The sequence below is a fragment of the Mauremys reevesii genome, linkage group 5, assembly GCF_016161935.1.
Source record: "Mauremys reevesii isolate NIE-2019 linkage group 5, ASM1616193v1, whole genome shotgun sequence".
Lineage (NCBI taxonomy): Eukaryota > Metazoa > Chordata > Testudines > Geoemydidae > Mauremys > Mauremys reevesii.
Genome location: NC_052627.1, coordinates 98173905 through 98197166, shown reverse-complemented (window position 1 = coordinate 98197166; position 23262 = coordinate 98173905). Strand labels below are relative to the sequence as shown.

Here is a 23262-nt window from a genome sequence, read left to right as displayed (position 1 = left end):
TGTTTAGGTCTAATTAAATATAATAGAACTTATTTTGCCACAATCTCATCAGCTAGAGAACTGGAAGGAAATTCTTCAGTATCAGGAAGACCTGGCAGATACAGTCTGTAGCCACAGTCTCATCAGTACTGAGCCACAGCCACTGAAGAACAATCCTTATTTAAAATATCCTGAGCTGTGCTTAAAAAGAGTTGTAATACTCTAATTATGCAATGACATTAAATAATGGATGATCCTGTGATCCTTAAAACGGTTGATTATAGGCTAAAATATCAAAAGTAAAAAAGGTATCATTGTGAGTATAGTTAATTAGCTAACCATTACATTCTTTAGGTTAAAATTTAAAAAAAAAAGATCTATGGCCACTTTTACTTTACATTCTCTGGAATTATAAAGTACAACTGGTTATGCAAGCTAAAGGATAACACATACAAGTTATGAATGCTAAAGATAGCACTACATTATGAGCAAAAATATTAAGAGACATTTAATTTAAGTAATAGTGGTAGTACAGCAGTGTTTTATGAGGCAATCATTCAGTTTGAGCTGATAAAGTTCATAGAATCATAGAATCATAGAATTCAAGATCAGAAGGGACCATTATGATCAAGATCGTTGCTGAAGCAGTTTACTAGCCAGAGCCCTGGATTATTGCTGAGAAAGCACAGTATGGTACTCCCTTTATTGTTAGTATGCTGTATATCTTAAATATCCCCTCCACAAGCAGCAAGAGTGCTTTATTTATTTAGCATGAAGTGTGGACATTGGAAGAAACATCCACTCTAGAAAATATGACATAATAATAATTATATACTGTAAGTTATCAACTGGAACAGCATCTTACCATATAAAATACATGTGAGTAAAGAGACAGCAGTGACAATCAACGAATCATGTATAGAAGTTCAAAAGATAAAAACAACATCCGTTAAATCATTCAGTGATTAATGTTCATAGTAGTTTAAATAAATAAAAATCCAAAAATCTTCCTCCAAGTAGACCAAATCTTAGGTGATGGAAACTCAAATGGCCTAGTCTTTAAGGCATTTCAGGAAAAGGATCATCCTTTTCCCCATTGCTTTCCCATCAGTCCAACAGCACCACCAATCTTAAAAAAACCAGCTCTCCCAGCGCTGTCCGTACTCCACCTCCCTGTGGGGAATAACGGACAGCGCTGGGAGCCGCGCTCCCAGCGCTGGGGCTTTGACCACACTGGCGCTTTGCAGCACCGCAATTTGCAGCGCTGGAGAGGGTGTGTTTTCACACCCTGCTGCAGTGCTGCAAATTTGTAAGTGTAGCCAAGCCCTGAGTCCTTGGCTTAAAAGCCTTACAGATCTTGCAGCGTTCTGTCTGATGCAATTCCCCCAGGCAATGGAGACACGAGTCATGGGAGTCACTAATCGGCATAGGCTTGCAGCACGTGGTGCAAGCCTTAAAGCCTTGGGCCTGCGGCATGCCCCACAGCCCAGGGCTGGTGCTGGAGACAACTTCCAACACCTAAACAAAGAAAGCTTAACTATCTATTATTAAGAAGTGCTAACTAACTACTGATAACTTAACCGCTGATAACTATGCTAAGGGACACTTGCAAGAAAAAGAGAGCGCTGTTCCAATGCTGCCACGGATGGTAAGAAGGAACTGAAGGGGAGTCGGGTCGGCAGGGGTATATATGCACCAGCATGAGGCGCCACTGTGGCGGGGCTCCGCTGCCGCCCCAACGGGAGCCACTAAGGGAAAAAGTTTCCAATGTCTGTGCACGCGGCACATGCACACCTAATGTGTCACAGACGTGAACAATCACTCGAAGAAAAAATGGTTACTAGATAATTAATGGGAGTATGAAGAGCTCTGTGTAAGCTCAAAAGCTTGTCTCTATCACCAACAGAAGTTGGTCCAATAAAAAAATAATACTTCACCAACTTTGTGTCTCTAATTAATGGGTGTGTCAGAACTAAGTAAAAAAGCAAAATTCCAGTCATGTAGTCTGGTCCACATGGGGAGACTTGTTCGTCCACACAACTTCATATGATTCTCTGTATGGACACAGGACGCCTATTGTAGGATCAGGAACTAAAGAGTAGGGTCAAATCCCTGAGGTCTCATGTCCACTAAGTGCATTCTTTTTAGTTGAAAACTAAATGTCCTACAGATTTTTGTATAGCGCTTGGAAGAGCTAAAGTGCAAAGTAGAATTAATAGCCTAAACAAAAACTGCATTCTAAAACTCTTCACAAATGGCAGTTAAATAATAGAAGATATATTTTAAATAACCAAAACTTGTAATAACATGACACTCTTAGATGTATTTCCTTCCCAGGACAAAGCAGTCAATATAAAAAGAAATTTGTTCCTCCTTTGTCTTTTTAAAAATTAAAATATGTGCAGAGAATGTTTCCTAGAGACATGGTATGTTGTAGTAATCCTCAAAACAAAAGCCCTACTCTCAATTCTCATAGAGAATGAATTTTGAGATTAAGGCAAATTCACATAAGGCATTAGATGAGTGTTTCTGATAGGAAAAACAGTTTCATACCTGAGAAAAAGCATACAGAGGGAAGGATTGGTGTAATTTCTTTGGTACCTCAAAAAAAGCTACTTCTTTATTTGAAGTTGGGCAAATCTGTTCTGAATTACCTCTAATTTGATAAAAACCCAAACAATTTATTGAAGTTTACAAACACTCCTCTCCTATGAAGGTTGACATCACCATGATTAGCTGGAATTGACTAAGGGTTTGACTACACTTGCAGCTGTACAGCACTGGGAGTTAAAGCTGTCTTCGTACAGCTGTGTAGGGAAAGCGCTGCAGTCTGTCCACACTGACAGCTACCAGCGCTGCAGTGTGGCCACATTTGCAGCGGTGTTGGGAGTGGTGCATTATGGGCAGCTATCCCAGCGTTCAAGTGGCTGCAACGTGCTTTTCAAAAGAGGGGGGTGGGGTGGAGTGTGACAGGGAGTGCGGGGGAGAGAGAGTGGATTTTTGGAGCCGACACTGTGTTAGCAGCTGCCTTGCAAATTCCGGCCACTTCCCCCACCTCTCTCTCATTCACTCTTAAATGCAAATAGCCTTCAGACCAGATAAGCAGCCACTCCGAGGGACTCCCTCTCCCCGCCCCCCGCCGTGCTGTTTCTCTCCTCAAGCAAACACTAGCTGTGGACATTCCCTGCCTGCCTCTGCTCGAGCAAACAAGCAGCTGTGTTTGTTTTTTAGATAAGCAGCTCCGGGAGCCCCGAGTTCACAAAAAAACAAAGAGAGGCATCATAACAAAACAAAGAGAGTTCTTTAGTTAAAAGCATTATGGGAAAATTCTGGAGGTCAGTTACAGCTTAGTAAGATTTATCACTGTTTACACTGGCACTCCAGCGCTGCAGCACCAGCGCTGTTCTCTTTATTCCTCTCGTCCATGTGGAGTACGGCCAGCGCTGTAGCCAGGGAGATACAGCGCTGTATGTGCCTTGCCAGTGTGGACGGGAGTAAGTTGCAGCGCTGTAAAGCCACTACCAGCGCTGTAACTCTCAAGTGTATCCAAGGCCTAAGGTACCAATGCAGTTCTACTTAAATTTCATATGCTCTCCTGTATGTAGAACAGATTAAAAATGGTGCTGTCTCACTAGTCTGAAAAAAGAAAGTGATTTTTTTAATTCTTGTAGTTTTAAAACTGGTTGTTAGATAGTCAAATATAAAATAAAACCATGCATACATGTGAATATTAAAGGATTGTATAACCCATAATGGATAACTAGATGTGAAACTGTCTGGTTTGTACAATCAGAAAATAAACTTAAGGGTAGAAATGCAGATGTGTTCTGTCCTTCGCACTATGGCAGATAAAAATGCACATACTAGTGCAGTGCTGATTATTCCTAGGACTCTGGATTTCAATGCTTTATTTTAAAATAGGATGTTTGATGCAAAACCACTGGTTTCTGCAAAGCAACACTTATTTATTTTTTAAAAACCCAAATATATGGCCCAGGATTTTGTTTTTGTGTGGATCCAATTCTCGTTAGAGAGAGTATAGATTGAGATGGTAGCACCATCTACCCTGTCAAGTTGTTCTGAAACCCCCTATAATTATTTTTGTAAATTTAGTGCCTCTCCATAGAGTCCCTTAGGGTATGTCTACACTACATCTGGGAGCAAGCCACGTGCTAGCATATTAAAAAAAAAAATAGTTGTGTTGATGTTGTAGGAGGCCCCACGCCTTCCCTAGTTTTGAGAGCCTAAGCACAAAGCCACAGCGTCAGAGCAACATCTACACAGCTGTTTTTAGCCACATAGTGTGAACTCTACTAGCACATGTCTGTGGACCCGGATGAGATGCTTGCTTCCAGATGCAATGTAAACATAGTCTTATGGGGTATTATGTTTGATCAGAGTCATCCTTCTGCTCATTGAAATTTTTAACATGATCATGGTAGTTAGATGCAAACATACAGAAAGTCTACCTGAGAGTTCCACAGAATGCCATTAGAAAGCTGGGGATTCAATCTTTCTTTTTTTGATCAATTCATCATGAGACCTTTAATTATAGTGGAAGAGTTTTTGAACTTCCATAACAAACTCTAGGATTGTGTCAGGTGTTCCTTTTTTTCCCAATGAAATCCTAATAGGATCGCACCATGAGTCAGAAGTTTAGGATGCCTGCACCTGAGAGCATTCATCTTTTTCATTTAATTTTTGTTGTCTGAGCAAATGATGGGACCTCCTTGTCATATGTTTCTCTGTACTCTTGGATGACATCTTCAGCAACTTGGATACAACATTCTGCAACATTATTTTCAGGTGTAGAAAATATTAAATAGTATTAAGTATTAAATAGGACTATTTCTTCCCATGAGGATGTTTATAGTCACTATGTCATTTCTCACGCTCAGCAATTGTATAATATTAATATTAATTCTTTTAGCTTTTCTTTTCAGCCTTATTTTTGGCACTCGCAGTATATAGTTTAAATCTGCATGGAGCACTTTCATTCAGGGCAAAGCACTTCAATCATTTCTTTTCATGTATCATTCTGTGCTATGCTGTTAGTAAAAAGAAAGTTTGTAACTTTCTTACTGAATTCAAGAATACACCTTTGAGTTTTTAATTGCATAAACACCGATTGATTTAAGAGCAATCTCTATTCGTCTTGAATACCCAAAACATGGCAAAAATCAATCTGATGCTGAGGAGTTGCTGGAAGACCACAAGCACAGATTTAATTTATCCTCACAGCTACATTTTGATAGCAACACTGTCACTTAAACTGTCTCCCTGGTTGGATCACATTTGATGTTTGGTGCTTCCACTTCAATAGAACAAGTTCCAGTCAATGGCACATTTGACCTTAAAGAATGCAAAGGAACAGATTTTCTGGACTTTTTGAGATGAGCACAAATTATATCTTGCTACAGACTTGAATAATTTTAAAATAAAGTCCAAAGATTGAATGAACTAAAACAAAACAGTCACTTAATTTCATACCACTTCCTTCACACTTATGGCATATTAAATTAGATAAATTCATACACTGATATTTGGTAGTGACTTATTTATATGTTTATAGTATTGACCACCAACAAAGTTGTTCTTTTCTTTCAGACCTAGACCTTTTCCATGATCCATGTGCCACCTCAGAAACTCTAGCACAAGATCTCCAAAACCACACACATGCTATCCAGTAAAAAAAATTATCTTCCCTCTACCACAATCCTAATGATAATTTGCCCTACTTCTCCCCAATTTCCCTTTTACTATCTGCTTCTATCACTTCTCTTTATCTCTCACCTCATACCTACAACCTATCCCCTGATCTCAATTCCTCCCACTCCCTGTCCTTTCTCATTCTATCTCTCATCCCCTCTCTCTCCCTTATCTAGTCTTATTTACAACCTGAAATACAGCACTAAAGAATTCCTCTCCATTCCTAGTGTTTCCAGTATCTGTTGATTCACATTCCCCCTTAATCATCATGCTGTCAAACTATGGAGAGAAGTCTAAAGGAACTAAGTAAGAGTCAATGCCCTCCACCCTCTTATCATGTTTGTTGTGCTCTTTGAACTTCCCCATATCTGTTAACAGCAAAGTGGTTCCCAGAAATGAATACAATATCCCAGGTGTGGATGAACCAGAATCACACAGAAAGGGATCGTGACCTCCTTCATTCATTAGGTCTTATCTTTTCCTATGTTAGTCATCCTTTCCCCATTACTCTACTGCTAAAACCCTCATCTATACTTGCTAAATTGTCACTAAGCATAATAATCATAGAATCATAGAATCTCAGGGTTGGAAGGGACCTCAGGAGGTCATCTAGTCCAACCCCCAATCCTTCTCCTTTCTGGGTTCCTTTTGTTTTTTTACATCTCACCTCATAGTCTAATTGATTAAAAACATAGCTGCCAAAGTAGTCATCTTCTATTACTCCTTTGATGAATTTTATATGGTTTCCCTTTCTCCTGTTACATCAAATGCAGGCTTCTCACCTTCAAGGCCTTGTTCAAACTCACTTCTACTTGCACCTTTATCCGTTTCTTCTTACTCTCTACAAGTAATACTACTGGGTATTTGTACTGGCTCTAAATAGATGATGAACAGTTTTCATTGCCATTTTTGCTAACTCATCAAAAACATTTGTTTCATATGCAACATTTAACCATTTCTCTTACAACATTTAAGCCATAATGGGAAAATTAAAGCAGAGGTACAAGTTGTTACGCACAAACCCAAGGAATCAACATGAAAAGTTTTTAATAAAAAAAACCTGATAAAGCATCTTGAACTCAAAGAGAGAAGTTCAGACATTAAGCTGAAGACGTTAATCTGAAGTCCATCATGGGACACACACACTGTTCCACAATCCCTGTGAGTGTAGGAAAAAAGTGTTCCACAAACCTCACAAGTCACCAATCGCAGGACCATAGTCTGGAATCATTTGAGGCAGTGATAAAAGGTGGAAAAACCCCCCACTAAACTCTCTTTCTCAAAGCCACTGACAATGACCTTCACCACACAGATACATCTGGAGGCTCTCCTTGACAGAGCCAATTGTCCAAGTGTCTCCCAGAATCTTTTCCTACAGCTCAGTGGAGAGAAGGGGTCATCAACACTACAATCACAGCAGACTGACATTACAAACACAGATTTAAGCCATCCTAAAGGATCAAGCACACCACCAATTCGTGCATGACCGGTTTTAAAATAGAAATGGAAATTTCAGTAAGTTATGGGCTGAGTAAATTGATTCTGTATGTTCTATTTTTCACTTTTGCTCCACTGAGGAAGTTTAAGAAATCCACACTACATACGCAGTCTAAGAAATTGATGGTTTCATAGTAGCAGTATATCACTGCCAGAAGCTCTAGCTAAACCAATCACTTTTTAACGAGAAATAGACCTGAGACATGAAGTTCTGATCTCAATCTGAACTTCACAAAGTTCATGATGGTTATGTTAGGATCTGGCATTTTGGCTCATACTGTTCTCTACTTTTAAAAAACAAGGAAAAATCCTGTAAAGTGCCACTGGACTTTTCTCTATCAAGTTTAATAGAAATCAATAAATCAGCTAGATCTGCTCTCATTGCAAGATAGTAAGATGTCTAAATAGCTTCTTTTAGCACTGCAGTTATAATAAACCCCTGTGAGTCATTGTGGGTGTAGTTCTAGTATGGATGTGAGTTCTATGATACGAGGACATCCCTGAGCATATTTGCCTGGCAATTATTGGGTAAAATACTGTCTCTTTCAAAAGAGACAGATTTGTAGAACACTAGAGCACTCTACTGGTTTCAAAGCTGTATTATTTATTTTCCTCTTCAATTAAATGCTGCAAGAAAAGTAATGAAGAATCACTTGTGTTTGAACTTCAAACTAAATCAAAATGGAAGGATTACTTGTAAAGGAAGAAGTACAAAAAAGAAAAGTAGTATGTTTAAAGAGGGAAGCCATCCTTCTTGATTTCCAAATACCCAAGAAACATTAGAATAGAGGGACAGTCTTTCAAAGCAACTACAAAAGACTTTCTTCACATTAAATTCTTAATAACTAAAATGACTGAAATAGGCCATATGCTCAACCTGGTTTTGCATTGCATATTTCCCAAGCTTTTTCTTAATTCTGGACTCAAGAATACTAGAGTGCATGTGACAGATTGAGGACATATTTGCTTCTGTGTTAAAATTGTGTCATTTTGTTTTGTAAACCCCATTTTGTTTCAGAGGCTCTACTTTGTATTGCAGCTTTCACGTTGCATCGCAGCTTCCTTTGTGGATTAAAGCATCCATTTTGCCGCAGACGCTTGATGCCTAGTGGAGGAAAGACTATGGCTGAGAAGCTATGACGCAACCACAGTGTTCAATGACACTCTCCTACTGGAGCAACAGGTTTGCTATCAGTAGGGCCAATAACTTGTAATGACTCTACACAGAAGCCAGCTGGGGGCGCAGGGCCGGCTCCAGGCACCAGCAAAGGAAGCAGGTGCCTGGGGTGGCCAATAGAAAGGGGCAGCACATCTGGGTCTTTGGCAGCAAGTCCTTCAGTCCCTCTCTTCCTCTTCAGTGGCACTTCGGCGGCAGCTCAATCGGGTTTTCCTTTTTTTTTTTTTCTTCGCCGCTTGGGGCAGCAAAAAAGGTGGAGCCAGCCCTGTGGGGGCGGGAGTAAGTGCCCAGAATCACTGGCCTGAAGCACATGGGCAAAAGGGTTGCAGAGACTGTTTTTAAAAGAGGGAAGCTTCCATCCACCACCACATGCAAGTAGAGCAGGCTAAGGAGGGAAAAGGCAAGAATGTCTGCCTAGTGACTATGGTTGTTGATGAAATCCAGGACTCACAGGAGGGGTGAGATCAGAGTCAGAGGAAGAGTATGTAGGACTGTTTGTTGTTTTTCAACAATCTGTATGTTTTAGTGCTATTTAAGAGTAGAGTGCCTCAGGGCCGCCCAGAGAATTCCGGGGGCCCGGGGTCTTCGGCGGCGGGGGGCCCCCGCTCAGGGGCGGCTCTAGACCCCAGCGCGCCGAAGACCTGGGGGACGGCATTTGGCTCCGGTTGAGCTCCCGCAGGCATGCCTGCGGCAGGTCGACCGGAGCCCGGGACGACTGACTGCGGCGGGTGCCGTGGTCCCGCGGCTCCGCTTCACCTGCCGCAGTCATGCCTGCGGGAGGTCCAGCCGAGCCGCGGGACGAGCGCCCCCTCCGCAGTCATGCCGGCGGCAGGTCCACTCGTCCCGGGCTCCGGTGGACCTGCCGCAGGCATGCCTGCGGGAGCTCAACCGGAACCGCAGGGGCCCCAGAAAACACTCGTGGGGGCCCCTGCGGGATGCGGGGCCTGGGGCAAATTGCCCTTCTTGCCCCCCCCCTCTGGGCGGCCCTGGAGTGCCTGGGGTTGAGCAATTCCCTTGCTAGGCCATTATTTTTTTGCTTATCTGCCCAAATGTCCCTGAAAGCTTTAATTGCAAAGCTCAAGGCACCCAAGATGATATGGAACTCAGAGTCTATATAAGCAACTGCAGGCTAAGGAAGGTTGTTGCACTGGTTCCAAGATCTCAGGTGGGTAGGCTGTGGGGGGAATTCACTGCCCAAGGTTTCAAATGCAGGATCTGCACCTGGGAGTATGCCTTAGAGACCCAGATCTAGAAACAGTGACAAATCACTATCCAGATTCAGGGGCTTAGAAACTCATGGAATCTAGCATTTAGATCCAACTGAACAGATTGGTGTCCTGTGAGAGGACGATTCAGTCAGCTTGTGACACCAAGAAATTCCAGATGAAGATAGCCATGTTCCATCCAACCATTTAACTTCTTCTAGTTAAGTCATTTATTTTCCTTATTCTTGTATATAATGCACTATATTCATGGAATCCCCTCACTCTCTCTATTCCTTAAAACAATTTCCTTCCCTGTGATGCCAAAGAGGGAACTGTCTTGCCACTGAAAAATATAATAAGAAAAAGAAACAGCACAACAACTTGTTTTCACACTATTTCAAATGACTTTTAGCTGATGGGAAAAAAACAAGAGAAGAAAAAAATAAAAATAAGTTATATAAGAAAGAAAGAAAGAAAGAAAGAAAGAAAGATTAAATACGTAAGAGAATGTAGTAAACAGAAGGAATGAGAAAAGAGGGAAGAAAAAAAAGCATAAAAAAATCAGTCAAGCAAAGAAACAGCATAAAAAAAATCTAGGAAAATGAGGTGATCTAAAGGAAATCTGAAAAAGAATATTATAGCCACAAACAGGAAAAAAAATACCCAAAAGAACAGTAAGCTAGAGCATGAATAAAACATAATGGCTAGAAAAATGTTTTCTGAAAACTCATTCTTGATATTCTAAATAAATTTAACAGAGGGTTTTGAGGCTTTGTATATTCTCCTATCCTTAATAGAAAACTAGTGAAGAACAAGTTGTAGAAGGGGGATCAAACCAGGACTCCAGTGTTGGTGGCATAATCAACTGCAGATGCAAACAGGGTTACAACATCTAGGACCAGATTTTCAAAAGAGCTCAGCAACCAAGAGCTTCCGCTGTTCTCAGTGTGAGCCACTGAGTCCTGAACACTTTCAAAAATCTGACCCAAATTGTGGGGGCTACACTATTTTCAAAGTCTGGCCTCAAATTTGTACAATTTGCCTTTGTAAATGTATCAGCAGCTTTGTGCTTGAAGGTTCAAAGTTAGATACTTTTAAAAAAATTTGGCTGTTTCTCTTTAGTAAAAACAACTCAGTTCCAAATAAAAAGGCAGAGCTACAGTCACAAGCATTTTGAAAATTGCTTAATGTTTTAACTCTAAGTAACAGTTTATCCTGGAGGTATAAGTGATGATGGCTCCAAACTTCTATTTGTTCCTCATTTCAATGTAGTTATGGCTTATCCTCGCTTTATAATAATAATAATAATAGGAGATATACCTATCTCCTAGAACTGGAAGGGACCTTGAAAGGTCATTGAGTCCAGCCCCCTGCCTTCACTAGCAGGACCAAGTACTGATTTTTGTCCCAGATCCCTAAGTGGCCCCCTCAAGGGCTGAGCTCACAACCCTGGGTTTAGCAGGCCAATGCTCAAACCACTGAGCTATCCCTCCCCGCAAGCTTTCTACTTAAAAGCTTGGGGGAAGAGGCTAGTAGAACACCAGTGCCACTCACTCTGAAAGACATGCCCCCAACATTATCTGGATAATAAAACAGGATGTTAGGTTGATGACAATACAGTAGGTATAGTGGGCAAAGTGCTACAAAAGTGTATGTATTTGACTGTAAAAGCAGCAAAGAGTCCTGTGGCACCTTATAGACTAACAGACTATTGGAGCATGAGCTTTCGTGGGTGAATACCCACTTCGTCTACATGCATCCGACAAAGTGGGTATTCACCCACAAAAGGTCATGCTCCAATACGTCTGTTAGTCTATAAGGTGTCACAGGACTCTTTGCTGCTTTTACAGATCCAGACTAACATGGCTACCCCTCTATATTTGACTGAAAACTAGAGTACAAAAAAATATAGTTTCTCAACAGCTGGTGTTGCTGTTGCTTTAGCTAAAGACATTGCTTGGACTATTACCGTTGTAGACGGGCACGGGACTCATGAGAGGCCCCAGTCCTGCAACTTGTTTCATTCAGGCAGATCTCATACCCACATGGAACCACCCTGAAGATCATGGATATAAAAAAGTTGCAGAATTGGGACCTAAAACATCTTTTCTGCTGGGGGAAATGAAGACAATCAAGATGAAATACATTTCCATTGCTACTTGGTAGACTGACTAATTTTTGTATTTAACTGACCACTGACCTTAACCTTTTTTGAAATAAACATATCAAGTTACAGGGCACCAAACTAGGTACTGTGGTCATGACTGAATCATGATGGAGGCCCTAAATGCCCCACAGGGCACCTACAAGACCCTTTCCTCTTCAGTGCACCCTTTAGGACAAACCTTCTCTCTAGCAAAAATAAATACCAAACTTAAAAATAAGATGTAGCTACCACTCATTATCTCAGCCACAATATGGTTTAGCACTGGGATAAGCCTAAGTAAGGTAAAAACAAATGAACGGGGCCACAATTTGTGCCCAGATCAATTAGTTTTGATAGCTGACCACACAAAATGCACCCGGTGAGTCTCAGACCTCCTTACATACAAAATACCCTCAAGCACTGCACATGGGTCAAGAGAGGGAAATTCCTTCTCGACTCTCAATGGGCAGCCATATCCTGGGAAAGAATGGTGGGACCCAATCCCAAACACGTGATAGGCCCCAGCACAAATCTAGATAGCTTTACAGAGCAGAAGGCCTAGCTGAAGGCAATGAGGGCAAATTACAGACTGATCAACCTTATTGACTGTCCCAATTCCTATTTGAAACATGGAAGTTTGAGTGGGAAAATAGATTTTAACCGGTAAAAGAGCAGGTATTGTATCTCTCTCAAGTCTGTGCATATGAGGCTCTCTCTGACACCATGTCTGGTTTAGCATGGTTTAGCATGCATTACCAAAGTGAAAGAGTGGGTTGGAGGGATTGAAAGAGAACAAAAGTGTCAGATTGTGACAGTACAAAGGCACCACCCTGGGAGTAGGGGCTGCAGGGAAGAAGGGAAAAAAACCAAAACAACAACAACAAAAACTTGTTTGTCTATGTTTTCCCCTTCCCCTTGGGACTTTCCTAACAATTCCAGCTAGCAAGATCTCTGTGTGACGTGGGAACTCCATTTTTCCTTACTAATATTATGCTAGGAAATATCTGTAGATAAATCACTGGATTTTATGAGCAGAATTAAAGTGTCAAGTTAGTATTTTGTTATTTTACATTGTTTATTTAAAATTTTGTAGTGCACCAGGAGCAACATTGATGAAGTCAAACTTCTTAAAATACAAACATTTCTTTAAAATTTAGTGGAGATACTATTTAAATACTACAGATAATCAAAAGTACTTACTATTCATACTGTACTGTTTAAAAGTCTGAATAACTAAGCCATTGCATACAATACATCCTCTGTCTTTATGATTACTCTACATGTGTATATTGTAAACAATCTACTAAATTAACCCCATCTCTCCCACTGACCTATAGAGATATCTGGAGCTTATCACTAGTTTGTTTTTCCCTGTTGTACAATGGAGGTGGCGACACATATTTTGCTTTTAAAATCCCTTTTAGAACTACAACAATGATGTGTGATAACAAAGAGCTAAAATGTGACCATCCAATAAGTGGCATAATTTTCTAACTCACTAGTTTAATCATTTTTACAAGCATTATTTCACAAAAATGTATGACAAAATTTACCTGTTCACTTTTGCAGAGCCACACATTGTTCCCCAGAAGTAAAGTAAAGATTTTGGCTTTGTATCCTTTTAGTTCAAGGTATCCACTTTTCTCAGGAGTGACAGCAGCTCGAGTTTGAGGTGATTTCAAAGCACTGAGCATTGTATTAATCCAGTCAATCCTTTCATCTAAGGAGAAGGAAAAGGAAATTAGACAAGTGCAGCATGTTCCTGGAATGTTGCAGCTTCCCCACTGTCTTCACATACATGCCCATGAAGGTGCTCCAGTTCTTTTGACTAAGCTACCGTGTTGCATAGGAAATGTCATGCCAGATCAGACCAGCAGTCTACCTAACCTGGTATTCTGTCTTTGGCAATGGTCTATATTAGATGATTGAGAGTAAGTGCTAGAATCACTATTCTAGACAATTCTAGGACAGAGGGGAAGTGTTTTTTCTAACCCTATTAGATAGTGGTTGGCATGAACGTTTATGTTCCTGGGTGGGTGGGTGTTATCCTAATTTAACTGTGGATATTTCCATGAGGGAAGGGAATGAAAAAGAATAAGCATGAACATATATCAGGTAAAGACTTAAGACAGAATCTGCACTTCAGTAACTCCCATTGTCAACATGCAACTTCTCCAAGAACACAGTACTTTTATCACCTACATTTTCAAATGTGACTAAACAGTGGTATTGTAGCTGCGTTGGTCCCAGGATATTAGCAAGACAAGGTGGGTGAGGTAATATCTTTTACTACAGTGTTTTTCAACAGCCAGTCCGTGGACTCGTGCCAGTCCCTGAGATCTCCCTGACACAGTTTAGAAAGGCAGCATGCCAGTCACTTGTATCAAAAAGCTTGAGAAACACTTCTTAACTGGAAAAACCTGAAGAAGAGCTCTGCCTAAGATTGACAGCATGTCTCATTCATCAACACAGATTGGTCCAATAGAAGATATTACCTCCAACATGACTAGTGATTTTTGGGTGGCCAGCTTGAAATAACTTAAAAGGGCCTGATTTTCTGAAAGTGCTGAGAATCCAAACTATGGAAATATGGTCGAAGTAAGATATCTCAAGTTCAGCATCCAAAAACTGGGGAATTCAAAATCAGCAGGAATTTCTGAAAATTTAAGCCTATATAATACTGATAATATAGCTAATGTTAATATGCAAAAATATTTTGCAATTTACAGTCTATTACATTAAGGTATACCTTGTAAAAGTCTGCATTATCCAAGGAATTTAGGAAATGCCTGTTTGAATACCCTTTGCATGCATTATTAATTTAACAGCTTACAAGAGCAAGTATTTGAAGTAATACAATTCTATTCGGTCCTTCACTCATCCACTCTGTCCAGTTATTACACAGGACCAAGATCAAGATATATGTTGTTAATGAATATTATGAGAGTTATTATTAGACTTGCCCCCACTTGTGGCAGGACTATGATGAAAGCTTTAACTCCATTTGCTTTGGGAGATTTAATTCACAGAATAAGTTATGAAACAGTAGGAAACTGATTATTCTTTTTTCAGGAAAAAATTTCAATGTTGAATTTTCAATTTTTTAATCAACTCTACTATGTTACAGCACCTAAAAAAGTATAATAAGTCTAGATTACAGGCAAACAGACATTATCCGTATCCCAAAGAATGCAAAGAGACCAGGGTGACAAAATAACAAGGTGCAGACATGGGAGGCAGAACAAGGATTACAGCAAAAAAATAAGCAAAAAGTTGTTACTCAGCAAAAGGTATGTGCACAGCAAGGTGGGGCATGGATGTCTGTTCAACTTCATTCTTATAAACATCATCTTAGAAGGGGGTGTCATGGAGGGATCTTAAAGAAAAGAGAACAACAGCTTGACAGATCACCTCAGGAAAGGTGTTTCAAGCACATCTCTTAGAGTGGATAGTTCAAAAGATCAATAGGTGCATAAAAAAAGTATTTCAACATGTATGTCATTGATGGAGCTGAGTTAATATAAAAAAAGTTTTCCACAAACATTGGTGAATTCTAATCAAATCATATTCAGATTTCAAAATGGAGTGGGACATTGCTTATTAATATAACTGTGGATATGTCTACACTGAAGCTGGGCGTCCCAGCACAAGTAGACAGATATGCGCTAGCTGTGCTGAAGCTAGCACGCTCAACATAGACGTGTAGCTGGATGTAGCGTGGGTGGCAGCTTGAGCTGCCATCCAAGCACAAACCTGCCTGGAATCCTGTCATACTTGGACAGCAAGCCCGAGCCGCTGCCCATGTTACACCCAGCCACACAGCTATTTGGAGCATTCTATCTCAAGCAGAGCTAGTGCACATGTCTAACCATGCACTGCAGTGTACATTTACCATATGAGACAGTTGTCTTAAACCTCCTGTCCCAGTACTAAGACTGTTAAGTCTTCACAATTAGTACTGCTCACATACAAACTTTGTGCATCTGGAACAAGAAAAAAAATATATGCAAAGTCTACTGTAAGCAGCTCACAAAAAACTTATTTCACAGTTAGTTTCTCCTCCCCTCATTTTTAAATCCAGTTTTCTTCTTTCCCCAAAAAAACCTGGGATCCATGTCTGCCAGAGCATAATACTTCTGTGGAAAGCAGGTAAGGAAAATATTTTAAAATACCCTCAGTGCCCTATGCCTCCTTACGTCTTCATAGAGTAACTCTTCAGGAAATGCTCCTAACCTCCCTGGGAATTGTCTATCCAACTAACTTTAACTAAAGTGCAGCAAAACCTGTTTAGACAAGCCATGAGAGAATCAGAGAACTGTGATTTATTTAGACCCACTTTCTATTTATCAAGCGTTGTGGTCTACCAATCCAGAAACAGAAACAACAACATGCAACTTAGGTGATCAAAAACAAAGTTCATTCGTGCTCTGATATTCTTACAGTGAAGCGTTCACAAGCAAGCCTCAGACTGAAATATATTTGAAAAATCTTGCTCTTGAATTCTTTATGCAAAACTACAAATGGCAGGAACCCTTGGAAACATCCCCTGAATATTTTTCAGCCGTGATCAAATTCATGCAAGTTGAGATTGGTTCAAGAATAGTTTGTGCCTACACAGGAAAGGGAATTTGGGTGTATAAATTACTGAATACTTCAAATGGCTCTAGTTATTGGTACGGACCATTTGATTTGTCCCAAACCTACTTAGAACAGTAAATCAACAGCTGCCTAAGCAGGCTGTTCTGTCAAGGGAGGGTTGCATATTTAAGAAAAATACAATTTGTAACCCATATAAAAAGTTCGTCATAGGGCACACAGAGGAACACTTTAAAAAAATTATAAATAAAAAATAGTTGATGCTGTTTTCTCATTATCCAAAGGCATTAGTACATAATACAGATTATGGCCCTACAAAATTTCATGTTACAATGAAAATATTTTTGAGCAACAGTAAAAACACAAACAAACAAAAAATCTTTAAAAAAATTGCAGATCTATTTTGAAGCCAGCCAACAATGTAAAAATGCCTGAAATGATTTGAGCCAAACCTGATAAGGCTGGGATACCACAAGCTAGGATACTGCACTCAAAGTTATAGCCTGGAGCAAATGTTTATAGCCAAGCTATAACCCCATAAAAAATGGAGTTGATAATGGAAATGCTGACAGACTTTTAACTATAATGGTGCTAGTATACACTGCTGTAAATAAATAAATATATTCTAGTTAATATTCCATTTTTATTGGACTTTTCATAAATAACTCAAGCTGTACACAATTTTTGGTATTGATTTTGCATAATACACTCTACAGGTTGATAAAAAAAATTTACAAGAAATTTCTATGGCTTCTAGTTTAATTTAACCTAATTCACTATCAAAAACTTCATTGGAAACACCGCACATTTGACATTAAATATAAGCCACCAGAAAACCCACGCCAGATTTTGTCGATCTCCACATCCAAGCCATCAACTTCACCTTGCTCTTTGTCATTTTTATACTGAACAGTAACTCAGAGCAGATGGCTGAAAGTACAGGGATTATAAGTAGCTCTAATAAATGTTAAAGAATACCCAGAAAAAAATTGCTTTATGCCATCTCAAAAACACACACACACCACAACCTTGCAGGAAAATACTTTTTTTTCCTAACCAATACAGTACTCAATGACTTGGCCTTTAGACTAACTTTGGAATCATAAGACTGTTGATAACAGTCTCTCCTCTAGTTGGGAGGTAACCTATCCAGGGAGTATGGAATAAAGTTCTCTCACAAAAACCTACAACATTTGAGCCCAAGAAAGCTGGATCCCAGTGACCCCTTGCTGGAAGTGTGACAACATGCATACAAAAACACTGATTTTAGGAATGTTATTTACCTATAGCCACCAATACAATCTGCTAGCAGATGTCATTTAAATATGTGCTCTGCTTACCTTCCTTTTCCACTCGGAAGACAAAAGTCCTATGAGCTGTGACAACTTCAAATTTATTTTCCCCATGGACTCGGACTGTAACTATCGCGGAGAGCAGGATTATTCCCTTAGAGTAAACTTCCTATATAAAAAACAATAGAAATAGTTAATACGACTTCTATTGATAAGTCATACTGATTACCAAAGTACTTCTGCTCCCTCAGAATTTGCTACATAACACCAGTTTCACCCTTATGTAGCTATCCACAGCTGCTCCTTTCTTAGAAGGAGTTTGACTCAATACAGGTACATTATCCAATATACAGTAAAACCACATTTTATAAACTCCAATTACATGAAACTCTGTATTCCAAAATGCCACTGTCAGCCTGACAGTAGACAAATGTAATTTACCCTAGTTTTACCACAGTCTTGGGTATCTCTACGACTTCAGGAAACATCAGCTACACAGATAAACCTGACTCATTGAACAGTGTCAGGGAAGCACCAAGTCAGCTTCCCCCTGCCCCAGACATCATAACACCAGGAAGGTATTTTCCACATAGTTGGTCAGTGAGAACAGGAGATGCATAGATTTTACCTTTAGTCTGGGATTGGAATGGAGACAGAGATAGAGGGGACCATACAGCAGAACAGTAACAAAAAAATTAAGAACCAGGGAACCTCCCTCCAACCTCAGATGTTCTCTTCTCCCTAACATGGCAAAATGTCTGGGAGTCCTAATACTTCTGATTTGGTGGGGGTGGCGGTCTCTGGCTCCAAAACAGCATTTGGGATAAGAAAGCCCAAAATAGAGCGGGGGGTGGAGAAAGCTTACCACAGTTTAGCACAACTCTAGTTTTTTTGTTTGCTTTTTTAAAACAAAAAGGTCAAGCCATCCCTTACACCAATGGGAGCACACATCACAGGTATTCAAGTTTGTGTGTGAGTGGGGGGGGGGTATGCAGGAAAATCAGATAGGATAGTAGTATCTAGAAGAGGGGTGGGTAAACTTTTTGACCCGAGGGACACATTTGGGAATAGAAATTGTATGGCGGGCAAAATTTGGGGTTGGGTGCGGGAGAGGGTGAAGGCTCTGTCTGGGGGTGCGGGCTCCGGGTGTGACCAGAAATGAGGGCGGAAGGGAGCTCTGGGCTGGGGCAGGGGGAGTGGGGTGAAAGCTCCAGCTGGGGGTGCAGGCTGGGGTGTGGCTGGAGATGAGGGGTTTGGAGTATAGGAGGGTACTCTGGGCTGGGCCGGAGAGGTTCGGAGGGCAGGAGAAGAGTCAGGGATATGGCCGGGGGTTCGGGTGCCAGAAGGGGTGCAGGCTGCGGCTGGGAATGCAGGCTCTGGGGTGGGGCTGAGGATGCAGGGTTTGGGGTGCAGGAGAGTGCTCTGGCCAGTGATTGAGGGGTTCGGAGGCAGGAGAGGGTTCAGGGCTGAGGCAGTGGGTTGAGGTGTGGGGAAAGGCTCGGGGTGCAGGCTCCGGGTGGTGATTACCTCAAGTGGCTCCCGGTAGTAGTGGCATGTCCCTTCTCCGTTGGAGTGCTGGAGGGGGCCAATGGAGCGCATAGGAGCTGGAGGGGAGCCATGCCGCAGCTTCTGGGAGCTGCGTGGAGCAGCCCTCGACTCTGTTCCCCAGCTGCAGTGCTGGAGCGGGGCCATGTGGCTGCCTCCACGAGCCACATGGAGCAACCCCTGACCCTGCTCCCCGGCTAGAGCGGGGCGAGCCCCAGACTCTGCTTCCCAGCAGAAGCTCGAGGGCCAGATTAAAACAGCTGGTGGGCTGGATGTGGCCCATAGTTTGCCCTCCCCTGATCTAGAATGCACTTCTGAAAACCAGCTTGGCTTCAGAGCTGGGGTTTTTCTAACCCCTCTAGGTTTAGATCAATCTGCTTTCTGATTAGAACCCAAATATGCTACTGGGATTTAGCAAGTGAGAAAGCAAGATATTTCTGACTGGAAAGGGTTCAATCCGTTTCCCACAAAAAAAAATCCTAGTTACAATAATTTTCCACCTAGATCTTTTTATAATACAATTATCCTGTGTGTTTGTACTCAATGTATCATTTTTAAGGTTAAATGCTGAGCGCCCACTGGATATATTTTCTATTTATTCACTGTATTACTGATTTATGTAAAGACAGCCTACATGTCTCATGTTTTTCCCTTTTAAATACACATATATTCAATGAAGGCTGTTCGGACAATTGCAATATATTGAAAATATAATGATGCAATAAAAATGACTCATTTTATTTCAAGCAAACACTTGTACAATTTTGTGAAGCACTACTGTTTTGGTAATTTAATCTTAGTGTGTCAGCACAATGAAATAAAGGATTACACACAAACACATCATTAAGGCTATATTTTCTTTGAAAAGGGATTTTAACACAGTAGCTATTCATTTGTCAGAAAAAATTGGGTGCCGCGTTAAAGTTTTTTTTTTTTTTTTTACAGTTCACAAAATAGAATCATAAGGTAACAAATTCCAGTAGCAGATCCCCTTTCTAAAGGCACTCAGATATAATTATTTTCTGGTGTTTGCAGGCATCTACTGGCTATGTTCGGTACTGTAGCAGCATTACTCTATCAGATTGCTAATATGACCAACAACTATTCTTATTTCATAGTATTTGCTAAAAAATAATTTTTCTTTGTACTTTGTTTCTCTCCTCTCCCGGTAACACATTTTGGACATTGGGAGCAAGAAACACAAATGCATTTTGCTGAAATTGAAAATATACACCCCTTCAGGGCAGAGAACAGACCGGGCAAATTTTAATGAAGGTCAAGTTTTAGGAACTTCTGAGCAACTTGGAACAGGAATTTATAAATGGAAAGACTTTGGTAACTCTAGTTACCAGAACTGATGCTGTAGCTATGACTAGCTACACAGCTGCTATAAAACCATGTGTTTTTTACTGGCAGATTAGAGATGGCACTTCTATTCCTATTGACTTTGGAACTGAAAGTTCTTGTACTTCATCCAAACACAAGAAAAGACAGGCTGATGATGGAAAGAGTTTTGCAATTAGAAATTGCTAAAATGTTACATTTCCTCTTACCACCGTAGCTCATGGTTTAAACCATTCCCTCCAACTAGACATAAAATAAAATAAAATAAAAACGTTCATCCCATCCTTTATGTTCAAATTAGTTATTTTGTTGGTAACCTTAGATGAGTTTTATCTAAGCTGTCCTAAGACACTCTCCCCCATGTGCCATGTTGCCAGTATTGCAATCAACAATGGCTTTCATACTACAGTCCCCTCAAAATAAAAAAATAAAGAAGCAGGGAAGTGGTAGAATGTTCTCCATCAGGGACCTTCTACTTTGGAAAGTTCCCCCTCCTTTACCTAAAAAGAGTCCAGGTCTTTTGACAGATGGGGCATACTACAAGGAGTATCTATTTACTCAGACTTTAGGGTATATCTACACTGCATTGTAAACCCAGATTCAGGTTTGAGCCCAACCAGTGGTGAGCTGCAGCTGGTTCACGTGAACCGGTTGTTAAATTTTGAAGCAGTTTTAGAACCGGTTGTTAACCCGCTTCCCTGCGAGGCGGAGCTGCGGCTTTGATGGTCTCTGGCCAGGAAGTGATGGAATTCTTCCTCTGGCTGCCGGGAGCGCTGCGCTGCGGGAGCCATGTGGGCCGCTACCTGGCCCTGGGCACGGGCCTTGTTGCTGCTGCTGCTCCCCCCGACCCCTGGAGCTCCTGCTGCTGCCTGGTGGGTCCCCAGCTGCTCTGCTGGGCCTGGGCTGCGTCCTGCTGCTCGGGCTGCTCCGAGCCACTCTCCCCGTGAGTACCCGGCTTTTTTCCTGCTTTTTTTCCCCCCTCTTCGGCAGCACTCCGGCTCGGCTTTTTTTTTTTTTTTTTGCTTTGGCGGTGCTCCGGACCTGCCCCCCCATGTGTCCCGATATTTTGTTCATGTAATCTGGTCAACCTAGGACAGGGAGGGGGTGTGGCAGGGGGTGGCTGCAGGCAGTGCAGGGGGTGTGGCAGGGGCTGGCTGCAGGCAGGGTGGTGGGTACTTACTAAAATTCCTCCCGGGAAAATACAGACGCATGGTAACCCTATTGGTACAAAAAATACATACTGTGGCACATCCCTTAAATCAGAACTTTTTATAAAAAAAGTTTTGTTAAGATTTTGGCAGCTCGTCACTGAGCCCAACCCCCTCTACCATCCACACATGTCTGATTCAGCTCAGCAAGCACTCAAGACTAAGGGCCTAATCTCCTACTGGCAGGTGGGTCTGAGTCCAAGGCCTTGCATCCCAGCCCTATCACTTTGTAGCAAGGGCATAGCTCAAGCCTCAGAACTAAATCAAAAGGTCTGGCTAGTTCAGCATTTGCACGGCTGAGACACCCAGGCCCAGCAATTGTAAGCCCAGGTTTACAATGCAGAGTGGACACTAAAGCATGGGCTTGGACATCCTGAGTCCAGAAGCACAGGTCACACAGATCCAGGTTTACCCTTAGTGAGGAGCGCAGAGGAAGGGATCCCAAAGGACAGCATTGGGAGTAGAGAGACTTTGTAGGCCTAGTTGTGTTGGGGCTCTTGGTGGGGTTGGCTACTACTCTCAGTTTATTTTTATTTTTTTGGTATTTTATGTCAAAGGCACTGGAGTGCCATGCAGATGTCTTACTGTATAACTTTTATAAATCAAAAGATTGTTAATCTATTGAGTTGCATAACAGAAATGTACATATGCAGGACAATATACAAATGCTGCTGAAATCTATCACTCCAAATATTTATATGGACCTCGCTACCATAATTTCAGAATGCCTCACAATCTGTGTTGGATTTTATCATCACAAAACCCTGCGACTTTGGGAAATATAATCCCCACTTTTAAATATGGGGAAATGAACACAGAGTAGATAAAGAAGCGGCTTGCCCAAGGAAGTCTGTGACTGAGCCAGGAACTGACCCCATAACTTTAGAATCCCAGTCCAGTGCCCTATGCACTAAACCATTCTTTTTATGCACACTTACATAGGTCTTACACTGTTATGTTTCCCCAGGCCTTTATGCCTCATTGGCATAACCAGCCCTTTTTTCACCTCAAGACATTTGGAACATACAGCTACTAGGTGTTTGCAGGTAGAGATGGACAAATGTGAGCAGCAGAAACACAACCAATAGCAAACTAACATTGTACAGATGCTTCTTTTCTCTCTGCCACAAGTTACCTAGAACACCCCTCTCACTTATGACTCCTGAGGCTTAGATGTGATACAAGATTATATCACGCAAAGCACCTGAGCTGCATTTACCACCTTCACCTCCACTTCCACCCTCAACCTTATGCTATTTCCTCTCATGAGTTGAAATAGACTACCACAGTTGAAAGGTAAACATGCACACTCACATGGTCATGACACTGAATTTAGACTTGTTATGCTTGGGTTTTTATCTATTCACCTGAATTTGAGGCAGCAGAAAGAGCAAATGACTAACTTTAACATAGTCTCACCCAATACAGGAATAATATCCCAAAATTAAAGTTACTGCAGACTGCCTCGGCTGAAAACTCACCTCCACTCTTTCACTAGAAGATCGATGCATTTAACAAAACCTGATATGGTGTTTTTAAATCTCTAAGGAAGTTCAAGTAATTG

At 41.2% G+C, this 23262-nt stretch overlaps 1 protein-coding gene across 3 annotated transcripts in view; it reads right to left on the bottom strand.

Moving 5' to 3' along the window:
* The window catches only part of ARAP2 (ArfGAP with RhoGAP domain, ankyrin repeat and PH domain 2), a 199969-nt gene that overhangs the window by 122151 nt on the left and 54556 nt on the right, over window positions 1–23262 (bottom strand). For all 3 annotated transcript variants that reach the window (XM_039541886.1, XM_039541887.1, XM_039541888.1), the window contains exons 8-9: window positions 17650–17770; window positions 13267–13433 (exon numbers count right to left, since the gene is read on the bottom strand). In XM_039541886.1, the coding sequence (XP_039397820.1) occupies window positions 13267–13433; window positions 17650–17770 (288 nt within the window). The remainder of the gene's footprint in view (window positions 1–13266; window positions 13434–17649; window positions 17771–23262) is intronic.